At 25.8% G+C, this 20,150-nt stretch overlaps 1 protein-coding gene across 7 annotated transcripts in view; it reads right to left on the bottom strand.

The window, feature by feature from the left end:
• Window positions 1–711: 711 nt before the first annotated feature.
• LOC127280027 (afadin) overlaps window positions 712–20,150 on the bottom strand; it is a 57,749-nt gene continuing 38,310 nt past the window's right edge. For 4 of the 7 annotated variants that reach the window (XM_051302741.1, XM_051302743.1, XM_051302742.1 and 1 more), the window contains 18 exons: window positions 16,878–17,269; window positions 15,970–16,091; window positions 15,519–15,758; window positions 14,543–14,813; window positions 12,952–13,608; window positions 12,601–12,849; window positions 12,338–12,475; window positions 12,203–12,268; window positions 12,044–12,117; window positions 11,770–11,888; window positions 11,295–11,459; window positions 8,316–8,414; window positions 7,833–7,971; window positions 6,580–7,714; window positions 5,692–6,493; window positions 5,355–5,611; window positions 3,853–3,965; window positions 712–3,673 (listed from right to left, as the gene is read on the bottom strand). In XM_051302741.1, coding sequence (XP_051158698.1) covers window positions 3,457–3,673; window positions 3,853–3,965; window positions 5,355–5,611; window positions 5,692–6,493; window positions 6,580–7,714; window positions 7,833–7,971; window positions 8,316–8,414; window positions 11,295–11,459; window positions 11,770–11,888; window positions 12,044–12,117; window positions 12,203–12,268; window positions 12,338–12,475; window positions 12,601–12,849; window positions 12,952–13,608; window positions 14,543–14,813; window positions 15,519–15,758; window positions 15,970–16,091; window positions 16,878–17,269 — 5,255 coding nt within the window. In that variant the 3' untranslated portion in view covers window positions 712–3,456. The remainder of the gene's footprint in view (window positions 3,674–3,852; window positions 3,966–5,354; window positions 5,612–5,691; window positions 6,494–6,579; window positions 7,715–7,832; window positions 7,972–8,315; window positions 8,415–11,294; window positions 11,460–11,769; window positions 11,889–12,043; window positions 12,118–12,202; window positions 12,269–12,337; window positions 12,476–12,600; window positions 12,850–12,951; window positions 13,609–14,542; window positions 14,814–15,518; window positions 15,759–15,969; window positions 16,092–16,877; window positions 17,270–20,150) is intronic. The other 3 variants (XM_051302745.1, XM_051302744.1, XM_051302747.1) reach the window with 3 other exon arrangements.

Here is a 20,150-nt window from a genome sequence, read left to right on the forward strand (position 1 = left end):
AAAGCGGGAAAATTCAAATCAATCACGTCATTGTAGAGAGAGAGAAAAACACTATTAATTATTTGTTTAAAAATTTTAAATTTACTTTTTTTATTTGAAATTTATCTTGAAGAGTAGCTTTAATAAGAAAAAATAGTTTAAATAATTTATTTTTACTCTGAATGTTAAAAGTTTCGAAGAGTTAAAAGTTTTAGGTTATGTTTATCATGAAAAGCACGAGGCTCATGAATTAGTAACAAAAGTTAATGCAATATCATTAAATTATATTTTAAATTAACCAGAAAGTAATTTAAGTGACTTTAGCAATGTTTTTTTACAGTATTTTCATGATTTTACCGGCACAAAACTACAAAATTCTGCAGCACAAAATTGATTAGACCCCACTCTGTACGGGAACTACGTAAGTCAAAAACAATTTTTTTTTATAATACATCATAATTATTATTTTTAAAAAAGACAGAATATTTTTAAACTTAGAGATCAGCAGAATATAGCGAAATGAGATAAAATTATACGAAAAACATTTAAATATTAATGAACAAGACAGATTTTTATTGATTCCTGAGAAATATTCTATATATGACTCACGTAGTTTTTGCAATCACCTAATTCAAATGTAAAGAAAATAAATACTTGAAAAACATTTTTTTTTAATTTAAAAAAAGTCCTGTAAAAATGATTAAATTAATATAAATTTATATTAGACATAAATATATGTATATGTAATATTTATTTTTATTAATATCGTAATTTAATAATATTAAGACATAATACAATAATTAAAAAATATAATGTTTTCTAATAGTACAATCGATAATAACGATAAAATATGATAATCCATATTATGTATAATAATAATTGTCGATGATCATGTATTTATGTATACATATATATATATATATAGTATAGTTTTGCTCGGCAATTCAGAATGATTTTACAAAATGAATTTGCTTAAACAGTTACAAAATATAGTGCAAATATTTTTTTTTTTTTTTTTTTTGCTATACACAACAAGGAGGGAATTCACCTTTTTTTTTCTTTTTTCTATTTATATATAGATACAATTAAATATTTTCCAAAACAATAATTTTCATCAACGATTGAACTATTTATCTACTTTTATTATTCGAGAAATATGAAAAATTTAATAATCTGACTATAATATGGCTGAATAAGGCTCAGTTCCTTATCTAATCAGGCTTTGACCAAATTTTAGTTTGCGTCGTAACATTTATTTATTAATAATAACAAGCTGATCAAAATATCACTATATAGCCCTTAATTAAAATAAAACAAAAATTCAGAAAACAGAAAATAAATAGAAAATTCTTCCATTCTGAATACATATTATTAATAATAATAATAATAATAAAAAAATAATAATAATAAAGAAAGAAAGAAAGAAAATAGTTCTAAGGACTTAAAAAAAATAGGCCCGAAATACTGCTTTCGCATATACTGATATAGATTCAGTTGACAATTTTCTTCTTTTTTTTACAATTTTAGTAGAAAAAAAATTGTTTCATGCAAATCGAATTTTTTTTTCTAGAAAGAAAATCTATATTTTTATTGTTCTTCCATTTTCAAACAAAGGCCTACTTTATATCACATTCAATATTGAGAATATCGATAGATATTAATTATTTATTATTATTTATTGGAATAAGACAATTCGACAAAAAAAAATGTCTTTTGTTCTTTTTAGCGCACTGTCTAAAAAATTGTTCTCGCATTTGTAATTATATAAAAAAAAAAACATTTTCTAACGAAAGGAAATTTATTTTACATTCTTTTTTTTCTCAATGTAAATACTAACAATTTTAAAGAAAAAATTAATTTTTTTCAACCCCCGATCAATTTTTTCACAATAAAGAATTTCTAAAAAAAAAAAAAAAAAATGTTATATTTCAGAAAAAAGGGTTGTTTTGATTATGAATTAAAATTTTTTAATAAAAATACATTTTTTTTTTATTATTTAGTAAATGTTAAATCTATTCTTTTATAATTAAAAACATTTTTAAAAATTTGATTTCATTTTTTTTTCTTGTAAATTCAATTTAAAATAAATTTTAAAAATTTTAGTTTCAAAAAAATATGATGAAGAATAAATTATTTTAAAACAATTAATTACAGATTTAATTTTTCACAATTGGTTTTAGAAAAATAAATTTAATTTTTTATAATTTTCCATGCAAAAAAAAATTATTGAATTGTAAATAATATTATAACAAATTAAAAATTAAACTAATTACATAATTAAATCAAATTTAAACCCTTTTTTCTAAAAATTAAATTATTCTTTTTTGGGATTCGTATAATGTGAAAAAGAAATGTATCAAAAAGTTATCCAAAAAAAAAGGGGGGGGGAGTAAAATTAATGTCTGACAGTGTAACAAAATCGGAATGTAAAAATATTTGTTTGTGTGTCAAAAGTTGTCGAGTTGTTGAAATGAAAGAGTTATTGCCTCTAATTAGAATGTCAGATTTTTTTTTACTAAATCTGCGTAAAAATTAATTATATATTTTTCGACACATTTACCCACTAATATTGCTAAGTTTTTTTCTCGTTATTAAAAAAAAAAAAAACTGTTTTAGAGCCTTGCCCATAGTTTTTTTTCGGCATTGTATTCTATTATCTACGGGTTTCTTTTCGTATATTTTCAAATTATTTTTTTCCTTTAATATTTTCTAATGATTTCTTATATAATAAACTCGATATTATAATAATTGTAATGATTAATATATTACTACTTGTTAACTAAAAAAAAAAGACATTATTTGATTATTATTTTCTCTCAATTTTTATCTCAGAGAGAAAAAGAGAAATATTTCATTTTTTTACTCGAGGCCTATATTAATCTACGAAATGAAAAAAAAAAGAGAAAAGAAATTATTTCGATTCTATTATCTACATTAAGAGAGAAGAATTTTTTTTTTCTTCTTAATTCGCTGCAAAATTGTTTTTTTAAATGAAAAAATAGTTACATTAAAACTATTTATACAATGGAATATTTGAAAATGTTGGAAAAATTTTCATGTAATATATTTTTTTTTGAAAAAGATTAAATCATAGTTATTTGTTTGAATTTAATTATCAAACAAATGATACTTGAATTTTTTATGTACAAGTTTTAATAGTCTCTTTTTCAGAATCCACCTATTTTTTCGGGTATTTTCTACCTTTTTTTCTACAATATTAATTCTCAATAAAGTACAGAAAAAAAAATGTACAGTTATCTCTCATTAGAAGATAATGACAAAGACGTTCTTTTATTTGTTTGGTCTTTCGTTTTTTTTTTTTACTTTTTGTAAAGTTTCTAATAAAGATCCAAATCTTTTTTTTTTTAATAATATAATTTAGTATCTTAGACTGAAAGATTTTTGAATTAATTTTGCAGTCTTAAATAATGAAGTACCTACTGTCCAGAGTAGGCAAAATATTTAATAATATTTTTTTTAGCTTCTGTTATTGTTTGGACTTAAAGGACTGCCAATGTTGTCAATTTCACGTTGGGCTCGGGAAATTTTTACCTTATCTCTTGGTGTTCCATCTTCACCAGTTTCAATGGCAAACATCTTTATTTTTTCTTTGAAACTCAGCTTTTCTGGCACAGCTCCCATTTGTGAATTTTGTTGTTTTTGCTTCTCAGCCAAGCGCTTTTGTCTTGGATCTCTGAAATTAATAATTTTATCATTAATATAAATAAATTATTATTATTATAAAAATATTTTTCGCCCCTCGAATCTTTCTTCTAGCAGGGAGAGTAAATTAATTTGATATAAATAATATTTGCTGTGAAAAGGGAAATTTAAAAAAAAATTCAATTAGAATAGAAAAATTTTTTAACATACTTGTAGACTTCTTGTGCGCCAATCACACCTGGTGTTGCTGATGAAAAAATTCCACCTGGACCTTCTGGTGTTTTTGGAGAAGCAAGAAGAGTTTCCGCATCGTTTATAAAATTCTGAAAAGAATATAAATTTAAAGAAATTATTGACAAAATTTTATTTTGGTTTCTTTTTTTTTTTTAAAGAGCAAACAACTAAATTTCACACAACTAAGTTCGATATAAAAAAAAAAAAACCTACACATCAATTTTCACGCGAATAAAATTCAGGGTGTCAACTACAGTTCCTTTTTTCAATTATTTAATTTTTAATTATTTTTGAAGCCATAATTTAGATTAATTAATTTCTATTTATATAATTTCAAAAAACAAAAAAATTGTTGCAAAAACCTTTTTTTTTCAAAAATTTACTTAATTTAAAATAAATTAATAAAATTTCCAATTTATTTCAATTATCAACAATTTTTTCGAAACAACTTGTTTTTTTTATTTTTCAATTAGTGGACACCCTGAAAAATCTATCTAGTTGAGATTTTTTGAAACTGTCTCAATTTTTTTTTTTGCTATTTCAAATAACATTAAAGAACAATCACACAGTAAACAAAACAATTATTGCATGATTAAATATAATCATGATAATGATGATGATAACAACGGCGATGATGAAGATTTTGATGATGAAGAAGAAGATGATGATGATTGCTGAAGATAGAATTTATAGTAATACAAAATACAATAGAAAATCGTTATTACATCATGCAATTGTCAATAAATTTTTTTTTTTTTTTTTTGGGAAAATCTCATGAAATCAACAGGCATTGTGATTTTTAAAGATATACCTTATTTTGAAACCTGCCAATGTGTGCGCATTTTAAAGAAATATTCAATTTTCTTTTAATATAGTTACGAATAACTAACATCCAAATGTTTAAATTATACATTTTTTTTTAGCAATAAATAGTTTAAAATAAAATTAGAAATTAAAATAATGATTCTAAATTTAAATTTCTATAATAAATTATTTAAAAATAAAAACTCTAGTAGAGAAAATATTAGATAAATAATTAAAATAATTATTACAATAATATAATATTAATAATTATAATAGAATATAAAATTTTCCGAATTTTCTTTCTCTTGTCAGAAAGTTTAAAAAAGAAATTTCTTCAATTTTTTTTCAGGGAATTTCATATAAAAAAAGTACTGGGAAAATATCCTAAAAATGAAACTAAAATTATAATTTAAATTTTTAATTCAAAATTTTGCTTCTAAAAATAATTTTTTATAATTGAAAATCTCTTGAAATAGTTTCAAAGAAAAATTTTAAAAAAATTTAAATTCTTTCTAAATAAAATTTTCGTGGTAAACCCTGATAATTAAACAAAATTTGAAAATCAAATTGTTTCACGAATCATTATTATTAAAAAAAAATTATTTTCAATATTATTAAAATTATTAAAATTATTAAAATTATAAAAATAAATAATTTGATAATATTGGACTTACATTTGGATCTTCTCGAATAGTATCCATTGTTAATGAAGTATTACTCGTCGTTCCAGTCATATTGCGCGTGGTTGTTTCAGTATTTGCATTTGGATCATGGAAAGAAACACGTTTCGTTGTTGCTTGATGAGAACCAATTGGTGTATTAGATGTTGTTGAATTATTCGATCTTAAAGCACTTTGCTGTGACATTATTGCATAACTCGAACCTCTTTCTGGCGGTGGTGGAGGAGCTTCACTACTCCCATTTTGAGAAGCTGAGAAATATATTTCAAATATAAATATAAAATAATTCTAATGAATATAATAAATTTAGGATTTTGTTTTTATTACTCACAAGGTGAATTAGGGCCGTTAATAACAAGATTATCCAATCTCAACATTCCAGGATGTAAATTTGGATCTCTTCGTAAATTTGTTTGTTGTTGTTGCTGCTGCTGCTGCTGCTGTTGATAAAGTTGTTGCATCTGATGTTGAATTTGCAATTGTTGTTGCTGTTGTCTTATTTCTTCCTCCCTCTTTTTTTGATTCTCATCAAATTCCGTTTGTTTTCTTTTTAAATCCTCTATCCTTCGTTGTCGTTCACGTTCTTCATTTTGTGTCGTAGCAATAATTGTTGGTTTCTGACTAGTTGCAATTTGATTTAATGCCGAACCATAAGAGGGCGATAATGATTGTTGTGTATTAATATTTTGATTATTAATATTTGAATTTTCATTTAAATTTCCACCATAAGAATTAACGGAAACTTGTAATCCTTGATGGCTTATTGCTGTGTGCATTGGAACATTTGTTGATTGTAATTGACTGCCAACTGATTGTAATGAGAGAACACCTCTTATTGATTGATTATTTGTATTTGTTCTTGATAATGTTTGTTGTTGATTTGTTCTATCTTGTGTTGCAGCCATTCGTAAAAGTCCCTGTACACGTTGTACACTTTCATTATCAACTTCATTACTTTCGTCATCGTCATCTTGTTGTTGTGCAACTTCTTCGGCGCGTTTTTGAAAATCTCTCTCAAGTTGCAAGGCACGTACTTGCTCTTCCTGTAGTGGTGTTCGATGAGGCAATGCTGTTAATTCGGCAATTTGTTGATCTCGCCATTGTCTTGCCGCTTCTCTTCTTCTTGCTTGTTCCTGAAAAAAAGAAATTTGTTAAAAAAAATTACAAAATTAGAAATATTTGTCAAATCATTGATTTAAAGATTCAATTAATATTTAACCTTTTCTCTTTCCTCCCTTTGCCAGGGATTCGACGCACTAAATTGATACTGCCTTGGTTGTTGTGTTGTGCCAGTTGTTGGATAATAACCACCTTTAGGTGGATCTTGCATACTCGCCGTATACCTTGTGTCAGGTTGTTTATTATATAATGGATGTGTCGAGGTATTTGGCGGCGGTGGCGGTGGACTCTCACGAAAACCATCCTCCGGAAGCATTGGCCTTGATGGTGGATTTTCCATTCCCAATATTTCACCATTTTGATTACGATTCAAAATTCCCTCACCCGATGGATATTGATCGTTTCTTAATTCCGTTTGTCCATTTGAATATGAACCACCATTTTGTGAATATTGTCTTTGTTCAACAAATTGTCTCATTGCATCCGATCTTGTTGGATCATCATTCTTTGCCTTTGTCATCATACCATATTGATTGGAAATTGAATGCTGCTGCTGCTGCTGTTTGGCAAATTGATTTTGATTATATTGTCCCTCATTAAATCCATAAGGTGGCAATTGTCGTGCACCATAAGTGGGTGATGTTGGTCCCAAATTTGGCGTCGATCCAATTGGTCGCGATTGACGAATTGAATTTGATTGTGGAATAATCATTGGCCGCACATTATAAGTGTTTGGTCGATAAATATTTGATATTGGAGGACCACCTCGTAATTCACGACGACGAACTTCTTCTTGCATTTCTTGAAGTTTTGCCTCTTGTCTAATAATATCGCGAGATGATTGTGATCTCGGTGGAAGTCCTTGATGTTGTCCTTGATTTGTAATGTACGATTGTTGTTGACCTTGTGGAATATAGGCAGATATTGGCCTATCTCGCGATTGATTTAAATCAATTGCTGGTCGATTTAATGAACTTTGTGAACCTCTTAAATTTTTCTGCAACGAATTTCTTTCATCCAAAGGTTGAGGTGGACTTGGTTGTTGTTTTACCGTTGAATCTTGATTTCGATAGACACTTAAATTTTGATAGAATCTCTCAGCCTCGTTTCCTTGTAAATTATTTTGTGGATGCATTTGGTTTGGTGTTAAATTAGGTGATGATTGTTGACGGCTCACTAATCCCGATGGTGGTAATGTACCAGCTCTCATTGGATCATGAAGATTGTGACTTGATCTAGAGAAATAATAATAATAATTGAAAAAGAGATTTATAAATAATTTATAAAAAAAAATTTTTTAAATACCACATTTAATTCGGATCAAAGAAAAAACGAAAAAAAATCAAAATTTACCTGGATCTTAAGGATGATGCTCCATTCATTGCTGGCATTGGTGGTGGTTGAACAGGTGGAGTGACACTATTACTGGAAGATGCTCTACTATATCCGGGACCGAAGACTTCGTGTTGCTGTTTACCCTCTGTTCCTACATCTGTAGAAATACAAAATTAAATCAATATTCACGAAAAAAAAACCAAATTTTCTCTATTGCAACTAATTAATTATTAGTAAAAATATTATTTAAAAAAAATTAATATAAATATAATTTATACGAATTTATATTAACATAAAAATATCAAAAGTGTTTGTTTTTTAGAAATGAATAATTTTTTAAAAATGTATCATGAAATTAAAAAAATATGCAAAGCTATTTTTAGAAACACAAACAGCAGATAGAGAGAAAAGACAATGAATAAAAGAGTTAAAACAATACAGTGAAATTAATTAAAAATTGTCGTAGAAAAAAATAAAAAAAAAAAATTTGTATCTACTTACTATGCAGGGCTGGGACAGACTTGCTGCTATGAATTTGTTGGGGAGTCGGATCATGTCCTAGACGTGATGGCAAATCACGTTCACTCATGCGTCTGGGTCCTGTAGAAGCACATGATGCACAAAAAATGCATTTTTTTAGTTAATGCCATAAACATGCCAAAAAGCAAATGTAAATTTGTTACACGTAACGTGCAAAAAAAACATGCCATAAAATGATGTCATGTGTTATTCTAATATTCAATATTAATAAAAAAAAAAAAATTTTGTAATTTAATAATTGATATAAAATGATAATAAAATTTATATTAAAATTAAACATTATTAAAAAATCTCGTAAAACAATAATATGCAGTTTAAGGAAAAATTTTGAAAAAAAAAGGAATAAGGAAAAAAGGAAACGTCATTCTGTACATTTAAAAATATGAATAACATGCAAGAACCTAGTCTCCTATAATTTATGTACAGAAAATAAACATTCAAAAAAAAAAAAATTCAATAATGTCTGCAAATTGTGCAAAGCAAGTGGTTTTTAAAGAAATAAGAAAATTAAAATATTAGTATTAATTAAATAGAGATGAAAATATTAAAAATGTGTAAAAATAATATGTATGATGATTTCGATAAACGGAATCAAAACATAATGAGAAATTGAATAAGAAACATATTTTTTTTTTTGAATGCAATTTGTAAAAAGTTTCTTTTATCAATTCTAATTTGATTTCAATGATGAAGCTATACAAAAAATATACAAACTACATAATTTAAATTATGTAATGTGTATAAAAACAAAAGAAAGAAAAAAGCATTCCAGGGAAAGCATAAAAAAAAACGAAATTTGTTTCTTTTGTAAATAAAATGCAAACGATGTTTGAACTTAAACAGGCAGAATGTGTAAACAACAAGATTTTTTGTTTTGTAATACATAATCCACCGGCTTACGCGTATCAGAAAGATTTTCCAACGGTGGAAATTCTCGAAAGATCCAATCTCCTCTTTCAAATCTTGGCGTTGGCATTCGTTCAGAAATGTCTAAATCACTTTTTGCTTTTTCTTTACAAAACTTCTTTTTTCCATTATCATAATTATTAAATAATTTATCATCATTTCTATTATAATTCTCTAATACTGATTTTATTGCCGCATGAGTACCAATAAATGAATTTCTCTCTCTACGTGGTTGTGAGAAATTTTTTGATTTTATCATTTCTAAATTAGGTATTTTTTCCAATGATTTAGATATTATTCTACTATTTTTATTATTAAACAAACATTTTTTTCTTTCATCAAGTTCCTCTTGACTTTTCGATAAATTTTTCCCTCTTAAAAATGAATTCATTTTTAATTTACTTTGAATTTGAAAATTCACTTTTCTCTCCTTATCATTTGATTCAATAACAGTTGCTGAATTTAAACATTCTTTTTCATTTAATGAAATAGTACTTTTTATATTTAATTGTTCACCTTGTGAAATTGAATGAAATTGAAATAAATTAATTTCATCATCGTTGGAAATTTCCGGTGCTGAGACAACACGTGAACATGTGGGAAAAATAAAATATTTCGGTGAATCATTCATTGTTTCAATATCATCAAACATTAAATCTTTCATTGACCAATATTTTTCGAGTTTATTTATTTTTGTTTGAAAATTTGGTGAAATATTTATTTTATTAAGTACAGTTGGTAAGGAATTTTGACGAAAATTTTCAAAACGCATTGTTGTACCAACAACATATTTTGGTATATCAATTCTACTATTTGATGAACTATCTGTCATTGTTTCTTTATCGGAATTGGAATTTTTTCTAAATTTCTCATTTGGAATGAAAAGTGGAGCATCAATATTATCTAAATTTGTAAATTCTTTTAATTGTTCAATTATATTTTCTTGTTCTTCTAAAGAAAGTTTTTCTTGATATTTTTCTTTTTTATCAATTACTTTATTTTGATTTAATTCTTCATTTATTTGAATATCCAATAATATCATATTCCATTCTTTTTCGGGTTGAATAGTTTTATCTAATTTTGATAAATCACTTTCGGATTTAAATTCCTTTTTATTTGATTTAACATTATCGTCGAAATTTTCCCTTGACATTGTTACATCAGGTTCAGACATAAATTGACGTGAACCATTTAATTTCATTGATTTTAATTTTATTAATCCAGCTTCACCGAGTTTGGAGAAATGTTTAGCTAATGCGGCAACACGACCACAACCAAGACGTACTTCTTCAGGTGATTTCCAACATTTCTCAGGATTTGAATCCTCACTTGAAATATCACTATTTAAACCACTGAGATCGAGATTAAGTTCTGGCATAATTGTATGCATTTTTGGTGTTGAAATAACTAAAATTTCATCAAACACATCGTCATCGATTTCTTTTTTATTTTCCATTGTTTCTTCATTATTTTTCTCTGATTTTTCCTTAAAATTATCCAATGGAGAAAAATCGCCAATTTGACTTTCCTCTGATTTATCATCATCAATATAGGGAATTGATTCGTCTTTATCGTCATCTAATGAATCAACACTATCTTCAGAGGAATTTCTTGTTGGAAAAATTAATTCAGTCTTGTCATCATTAGTATAATAACCATATTGTGAACGAATTGAATTTCTTGAAACTCTCATTGGATATGGAGGATATGGTTCACCATGGCTCGGAATAGTTAGGAACATTTGATTCGGCTCTTGAATAATAGGAATTTGCCGTCTTTTGGTCCAATAATTTTGCGTATGACAATGATGATAATGATGATGATGATGATTATGATGATCATCATCATCTGATGGTGGTAATTCATTAATTGGATAAATTGTTGTCGCGAGATTTGAACTATTTGAATTAGACGACATTATTCGTGGAATTGTTAAATTTTGTGAATGGAAAGAAGTAGAAGTAGAAGTAGAATAGGAAGGATTTTTATAGAAATTTTGATACTGCGATTGTGTTACTTGAAGATGTGTCGAACCTGGTTGAATATGATCTAAATCCCAATCGACTAAACGCTCTTGATATCCCTGTTTTGGAACATTCAATAAATTCCCCATCGAATGAGATGTTGATGGTTGTGATGTTTTATCAGCCAGTCGGGAAGGTTCTAAATGTTCCGATTTTGGTCGTGCCTTATTAAGCTCTGTTTGAAACAATAGTTAGTTTTAAGCATATATTAGTTAAAGCGAGTTTATTAGTCACAGAGAGAATTATTATTTTTATTGAGCAAGCATGAAATTCAGCTAAAGAAATTGCGTTAAAAAATGCATTAAGTGCTATTTTTTTTTTTAGAACAAAATGCAGAATGTTTTATTAAGTTTGGAATAAAATGCAAAATATTAAATTTATTTTCAGTATTAGTTATGAGAGCAGACATTTGTCTAAAGCAAAAGCGAGTTTTTTTTTTTTTATTTCTTTTTCGAACTTTTGATATTTTTTTTTTTATTACTTACCTCTGGTCATAACAGGAGAAGGTTGAGAAAGCAAAGTAGCCAATCCGTGATATATGGCACCTTGTTTAGCAACTTCCAATGTTACAATTGGTCCCGTTCGCACAAGATATTCGGCAGCTCTGAAAACAATTTTTTTTTTAATAATAACATCACAGAGAAATAATTTTTTTAATAAAATCAAATTATTCGCAGAAAAATTGGTAAATTTGGAATAATTCAAAATAGATTTTAGAAAATATCAAGATATTTTCACGATAATTTATTATATATTTACTTTTCTTGTGTAATTCCAACTAAACTCTGACCATCAACTTTTAATAATTGATCTCCTGCAGTTAATCTGCCGTCCTGAATAAACAAACAGAAAATATTTTTATATTCGAAAATTTGATATTGTTCAATTAACAATTTTCAAATGAATTAAAATATTTACAGTATCAGCAGCTCCTCCAGCAACGACGCTCTTTATATAAATTCCTAATCTATCTTGTCCAGCTCCCTGAAAAAGAGAAAATTTAAAAGCACTGGAATAAAATTTGAATATTAAAATAATAAAAAAAACTCGTACCTTTGCTGCAACAATACTGAGACCCATTCCATTCGTAGATTTATGAAGTTTAATCACTTGAACTTCAGGTTGTCCTTGATTTTGTCCGATATGAGAAAAATTTCCCGATCTGTTACTCATTGCGCTCGGACTTCGGAACTGCAAAACAAATTTTTTACTTTAATATTAATATCCATTTAAAATCAACAATTTTTTTTTTTATAAATATCCCTGACTTTTTCTGATTTTTAATAAAAAATTTCCAATTATTAAAAAATACAAACATTATTGTGATGATCAATCATGTAGATAGTCCAAAATCCACTGCTAGTTGCTTGAGGTGCCATTCGACATAAACCATCACGTTGAAGGGGTAACAAAAATTCTGCCAATCCTGGAGGAACACCTCTAATTACTTCACAACTGTAACCATCCTCAGGTAATAATAAAGCCAAAGCTAATGTTGGCTCCTCTTCCAAACGAATTTCCCTACCGTCAGCACGCGCTAAAGTATCAGCCACACTCTCCGCCACCTATTTAATTAAAAGAAAAATCAAATTTTTATAAAATTTATTTTCACATTTAAATGATGAGAAAAATTACAATTTTTTAAACGTAAAAAAAGACACACTTACCCTAACGACATTTTCAATTAATTCCGCAGGTAATCTCGGTTCATCGGGTGCAGGTTGATATTTTTGCAATAGTGCCCTAACTTGCAATGAATTAAGTTTAAAGCAAGTTGAACTCAATGTTGCCAATTCTTCAGCATTATATTTTGGCGCTTGAAGAAGATGTGTTGCTTGCATTATTGTTGCAAGATGACATTGACTTGCCAATTCAAGACCTTGTCTCTCGGCCCATGTTTCAAGGGCATTTAATCTTGCCTTTAATCTTCGGCCAAACCATCTAACGCAAAGATTACCATTTGAAACAAGTGCATTAAATGCCGTTGCATTTATTGTATGAAATAAATGACTAAATAATTGTATAGTCAATGCGGCATTAACTCGACAACGTCTCAATAGTGCCATGGTGCTGAAAAAAATTTGCAATACACCCGCTTCTTTTGCTGGTTCATCGGCATCGGCCATAAATTGTACCATTGCCGGTGCCAATTCTAATGATACGCAACGTACCAATGATGAAAAGGCAAAATGAACAGCTTCACCAAGAATTTCTTGTGCTCTTATTGAAAATGATGTTATGTGACGATCACTTTTTAACATGTGTAAAAGTTCCGATCCATTTGCAAGCCAAAGAGCAAGAGACAATGCGTTCATGTAACGTTCCTTATAGAGAGAAAATAAAAAAATTAATTTCAATTTAAAAATAGAGAATTTCAAGACAAATTTTTATTTACAAAATTAAATTATAAATAAATAATTATTTAAAAAAAAAATCTATTAAAATATCCCCAAAATTAAAAATAGTATCAAAAAAAGTGGTATGTTTAAAATAAAGTAAAATTAGTTTTCTAATTCTGACGTTAACACAAAATATTTTTTAAACGAATGTTTAAACGGAATTTTCAAAGTAACGAATTTTTATTTTTCAAAATTTCTCTTTAACCAACTGTTTCTTGAAAAGAATTCTAATTTAACATATTTTTAATTTATTACAATTCTCATTCAGTAGAACTTGAACTCTTGGAAAATTCAATTATTTCTAAAATTTGTATCTAAAATTCTTTGCTAAATTAATAATTTCAAATAAATTTTATCCAAAAATTAAATTAAATAAAAATTCTCTAAAATTCAATTACTATTTGAAAATTTGTTAATAATTTTCAGCAATTCTAATTTACTAAAATTTTAATTCAAAATCTCCTGAAATTCAATTATTATTAAAAATTTTGATTCAAATTTTTTATTGAAATAATTATTTTTAATAAATTGAATCAAGATCTTGACATTTCAATTATTTAAAAAAAATTTCAATTTAAAATACTCTAAAATTCAATTATTGTCTGAATTTCGGTTAAATTAGATTAAAAAAAAAAAAAACAGTTGGGTACAGAGAAATTTTGTAAAATAAAAATTCTGTAATTTTTAGCTGAATCAAAAAATTCGTTAAAATTTAAAATTCTTGATTTCTGTTATTTTTAAAATTATTTTTTTTTCGAAAAAAGTACCATTTAGTGGCTTTTGGCAAAAAATAGTATGTAAAAAAAGTATTAAAATAGTAAAAAAAAAAAAATGTGTCACTTTGAAAATGATTACTCACTTGTATGACTTGATGAATCATATTTGCGACTTTTTCCAACATTGCCGTAAGCTTATGTGCTCTTTCAGTTGGTTGAAGTTCAGGTCTATAGTGTGTACTCGCTCTGTATCTTGCTGCCAGATACAAAGTATACGTTGGCGCAAGTTTAAATTGCGGAGAATTTGGTTCCACGTCTGTGATAACAGCATGAAGAAATGTATCCTCCGATTGTTCAAGGAATTCCAAGACAGCTGGTAAAATTGGATCCGTGCCTCTTGGTTGTTGAGAGAGTCTTTAAATAAACAATTTTTAATTTTAAAAAAAAATAATAAAACGGCATTTTTATTTTTTTTTTGCTAGAAATAAATAAATAATTAAATTACAAAATAAAGAATAAAATAATGAAGCATAGAATAGAATTTTTTTAAAAATTAGTTTATAAAAATTGATAAAATTTAATAATAATTCTTAAGTGGGGGGGGTAAAAGTTAACATTTTCGTCGCGAATAATTTTCTCCATTAAATAGATGTAGTGAGATAGAAAATTTATCATTTTTTCCATTAATTGACTTATTTCTTGTCAGCTCGCTTTTTTTTTTGTAACTCAATCCAGTAGTAAATTATATTTGAATGTACAAGAGGAATACTAATTAATGAAAACCACTGTTAACTGTAAGCAACTTATTGTACTGGAGAATATGTAATTAAAAGTTTAATACGTCAAGCATTATTATTCGTAAAGTGCAAGAAACTTGAATTCAAGTTTTTGAACAAAAGACGTGATATATAAAGACAATAGTGTTGTAAACTAGTTAATCGCAAAAAAAAATTCCTAAAAATTAAAAAGGAAATATTTTTTTAAAAAATCCGTTAATTTAAACTATTTTCTTACCTTGCGTTTTTTCAAGTCGAGTTTCAGCGTTAAAACTACAATATTATAATAAAGCTATTGTTTTCTTTTTCTTTTTTTTTTTTGCGAGAGAAAAATTTTATTTACCTGTTTCCATCGCGGCTGCTAGTGAGACTAGCGGTTTCAACATTTCCATCGAGATCAAAAGTTGTCTCATAATTGTGCGTTGTTTCCAATGAATGAGGATTATGCGTGGGACTCCTGGGACTTGTGGCTGCCGATTTTGTCGGACTTGGTGGATTCGAACCTGGACCACCGTTTGGTGTTCCAGAATCCGATCTATATTTTTCAGAGCTCACCTCCTGGCTCGTTGTATCGGGCGATCTTCTAAATTGCCAAAAAAAAAAGCGAGGTGCAAAACATCAAGCAAAATAATAATAATATACAATAAAATAAAAAATCGAAGCCAAATATGTAAATTAAAATATTAAATATAAATAATGAGTGAAGAAAATTAAAAATGTGATTTTTAGCTTTATTTCTAAATGAAAAACTACAGATAACATTTATAATATTTATTGAGAAAATAATTTCTTACCTGTCGTAAGCGTAAGCATCCAATTGTCGATTGGAATCATGCCTGTATCTCATTCGATCCTCAGGTGTTGGATCAATAAACCTGAAAGTATGTGACCTTCCAAATTTAACAATAGCGCCATTCTACAAAAGAAAATTAAATCTGTTAATGACATTTAATCAATTAAAATAAGAATATCACATAGATAGAGAAAGAGAGAGAGGGAAATATTTGTTTTATTAATACAAGAAAAAGTTTTTCGATACTGTATTAAATTTCAAAGAAAAAAAAAACTAGAGCCGCAAACAATGTCTCAACAAGAAGTGTCTTTAGTGGCACTGACACTTAAAAAAAAAAAACTTTTCTTAATACTAAGAGGGAAAAACATTCAAACAATAAGTCTTGATAAATTTCTTATTAAAAGAAAAAATTATTCAACACCAGAGGGAATTAACTTTCGTAATTTATAAAATATAAATTCAAATCACTGAAAGATTCTAACTTCTTTTTTTCAAGTATTTTTATTCTTCAATTAAATTCAAAAAATAATAAAAAAAAAAATTTTGCAACTTTTACAGCAAATAGGTTTTTTTAATTGTTTTCTTATCAAAATAGAGATCAAATTTAAAAAAAAAAAATTTTTTAATCTAGAAAGCTCATAAAAAATTTAATTTAAAAAATAGATAAAATATTCTACAATTGATATTGTTTTGATAAATTTCCTATTAAAAGAAAAATAACTCAACACTAGAGGGAAAAATTTAAATAACTTTCGTAATTTATAAATTTAAATTTGATTCTAATTTTTTCTAATACAAATTAAAATTTTTTTTGTATTTAAAAGATTTTCAATTGAATTATTTTTTTTTTGAAATTATTATTTTAGTATTATTAAGTAATTAAAAAATTTTTTTTTTCTTTTTTTTTACCTGAAGAATTGTGGTGTAATTAATCATTGCATTATTCACATAAGTGTGAGCTTCCCTCGAGCAAGGCGTTAACGTAACAGTATTATCAGTATATGCAATAATACAATGTCTAGGCATTACGGTTGGTCCAGCCAATATAATTGTTTGTGCCTGAATTTTTGGATCAATTGGAATCTCCGAACCAACTTCAGTAACATTATTTGGCTTTAATCGATGACGAATTCCACCTCCATTAGCAATATCTGTACCATCTGGATTTAATTCAATGAAAAATGGTAATCTCTCATCTTCATAACGATGATCAAATTCACCCCATTTTCCAGTTGGTTTCTTCTTTCTTTTCCGAGGCACATAATCCGCTGGTCTTCTTCTAACATGGAACATAATTGAACCTGTAAGAAAAAAAAGAAAAAAATTATTATTATTATTTTATATTTAAAAACAATTTAAAAAATAATTTTTTTTTATTACACAGAAAAATTAAAATCATAATTTTCCTTTTGAAAATTTCATTTAAAATACAATTATAGGAGTAATTATTATTATTATTATTATTATTATTCCGGAGAACTCATTAGTGTAGAAATTTTGTATATATTTATATATAAAGGAAATAAAATATAAAACGGAATTTTTTTTCGAAAAAGAGGAAATTTTTTGTTTTATTTTTTCATCAAATTTATTCGAATTTTGAATTTTTACTAAATAGAATTATTTTTTTAAACAAAAATGTTTTTTTTTGTCAATTTTTCAAATTTATGAAAATTTCAATTTAACAAATGGAATATTTTCATGTAAGTTAATATGCTTTTCAGTTGTCAAGCGCAACTTCTTTGGGTAACACCTACATTTCCAACAAAGTTATCAATTTTCACTTTACCAATTCATCAAGTCAAGAAAACTATGTACAAGTACAGAATATCAATTTCTCCAATTTTCTCCCAGTTGACAAGAAAAATTCTTTTTTTTCTATTATTTAAATTGTAATAATAAATTATTTTTAGAAATATTCTGAAATTATCAAATATATAGAGAAAAATTATAGAATAAGAAAAAATTTATATAAATATTGAAAATTAAATTTCTAAAAATACAATTTATGTCCTGAAAATGAAATTATTTTTTCTTTTGTGTGAATAATTTGAAAAATACAAAATTTAATATACAAGAAAAATATTAAAAATCGTACCATAAAAATTGAATTTCTTTGACCATCCCATCGGGATTTGAAAAATGTTATCAATTTGTAAAAAAAAAAAAATAAAAAAACCTATGAGAAACGCACTACAAGTTTAACTACCATTTCAAGACTGATCTTGTGCTTTTAACGTCGAAGATGGACGAAGAAAGCGGAAGATCACGATTAAAAGCACTAAAAATAAAGTCTCGCTCGTAGAAAATGACTTCGTGCTTTCATTTATAGGATGCAATATGTGATTTTTTTTATCGTTTTCAAAAAAATATATACCTTAATAATTAATTAATTTTTTAATTAATAATTACAAAAAAAAAATTTTGCTAACATGAATTAATTAATTTTAATCAGTTTAAATATTAAAAAATTATTTTTTAAATTAGAAAAAGTAAAATACAATTTTAATTTCCAAAAATATTTTTTCATTTTTAATTATTTTCCTTTAAATTAATTAATATTGTTTTAAAAAAATATGATTTAAAAATTATAATTAAATTTACTTTTTGTATAATAAGAATTATATTACTTTTCTTGAATAAAAAAAAATTTATTTTTGAAAAAAAGAGAAGAAAAATCTAATAAACACTTTTTAAAAAAAAAAAAAAAAGTTACTAAATAAACTTTTTGTGCTTGCTTTAAGCGCGAGAAATTTCCTTTTTTCGCCTCTTTCAACTCTTACTTTACAACCTTTTTCTTCTTCTTCTTTTTCTTACTATCTCGTAAATGTATTAAATAAAGAAACACTCTTCAGCAATTGCACTTTAGAAAAATAGTTACCTAGGGGCTTTTTCTCTACAACTAAGACTTGTAAAAAAATTTTAACTTCAAAACAAGATTTTTTTATAAAAAATATAATAAATAATTAATATTCGTCTTTAGAATAATTTTTGATTTTATTTTTTATATAAATAAATGTCTACCTTGAGAAATATTGATACAGCTGTTCGAGCATTGAATTTTAGCGATTAGTCAAGTTATGTTTTGGTTCAATGATCAAAGTCGCTTTTCTTCTGAAAATTCTCTTTGACACGCGGAAAATGTCAATAAATTTATGTTATACTAAAATCGAGGAGCAATCACAATTTTCGTCTTCAAAAAAATATTTCTTTTTGACAAATTAAAAAAAAAAAAAAATCTTTCCTTACAGATTTCATTGAACAATTTTTAAATGCCAAAGTTTCTATTTCAGTAAATTTCAATTTGTCCCCCCATTTTCATTTTAGTTGAGAGAAAATACAAATTTTAGCATATAAACAAATTTTTTTCAATAATTGGAATAATTTTGAAAAATTTATAATTAAAAAATATTTTTTTTAGAATTGCGGGAAAAAAATTTATTTGAAAAAAATTCTCAAAATAAAAATTAAAAAAATAATTCGTTGGGAATTATTTTTGACTATATAATTTAAATATAAGCAAAGTTAATGCAAGGTTGAAGTGTAAGAGCGAGGGTTTGACTTTGGATAATAATACTGCTAAACTCCTTAGTATTTTATTATTATGTATATTTATAGTAAACTTTCTCCCTCCTTTCTATGTTTGAATTAAGTGACATTTATATTTCGAATTCCGACCATCAAAAGGAAATCTATATTTGACACTTTTTTTTTTGCTATAATGAAAGGTCAATTAAAAAAAATTAATTTTTGTATTCTAAATTTTAATTAATGGGAAAAATTTCAACTAAATTTGAAATCGTACTTTTAACTAATAAAATTTGTAAAATTATTTTAACTTATTTAAATTAATAAAAAATTGTATAATTAATTTCAATTAATAAATAATTGAATTAATTTAAATTAGTAAATTTTTTAATAAAATTTGAAGAAAAATTTTAATTAATAATTGGTAAAAAAAAATTTTTTAATTAATAAAAGTAAAACATTTTGATTTTAACCAATTAATTAAATTTTACTAATTGTGCAAATTTTTTTTTTTTAGTTAATTAAAAAAAAAAAAATTCTTTTTATAATTAATTAAAAATTTACTAATTTGGGAAAATTAGTTAAAAACTTTGCTAATTCTGATATATTTTAGAGATTACTATTTGAGATGACTCAAAGCTCAGTGTGAATATA

This window comes from Leptopilina boulardi, unplaced genomic scaffold (assembly GCF_019393585.1).
Source record: "Leptopilina boulardi isolate dan_hultmark-lab unplaced genomic scaffold, ZJU_Lbou_2.1 LbouV2_229, whole genome shotgun sequence".
Classification (NCBI taxonomy): domain Eukaryota; kingdom Metazoa; phylum Arthropoda; class Insecta; order Hymenoptera; family Figitidae; genus Leptopilina; species Leptopilina boulardi.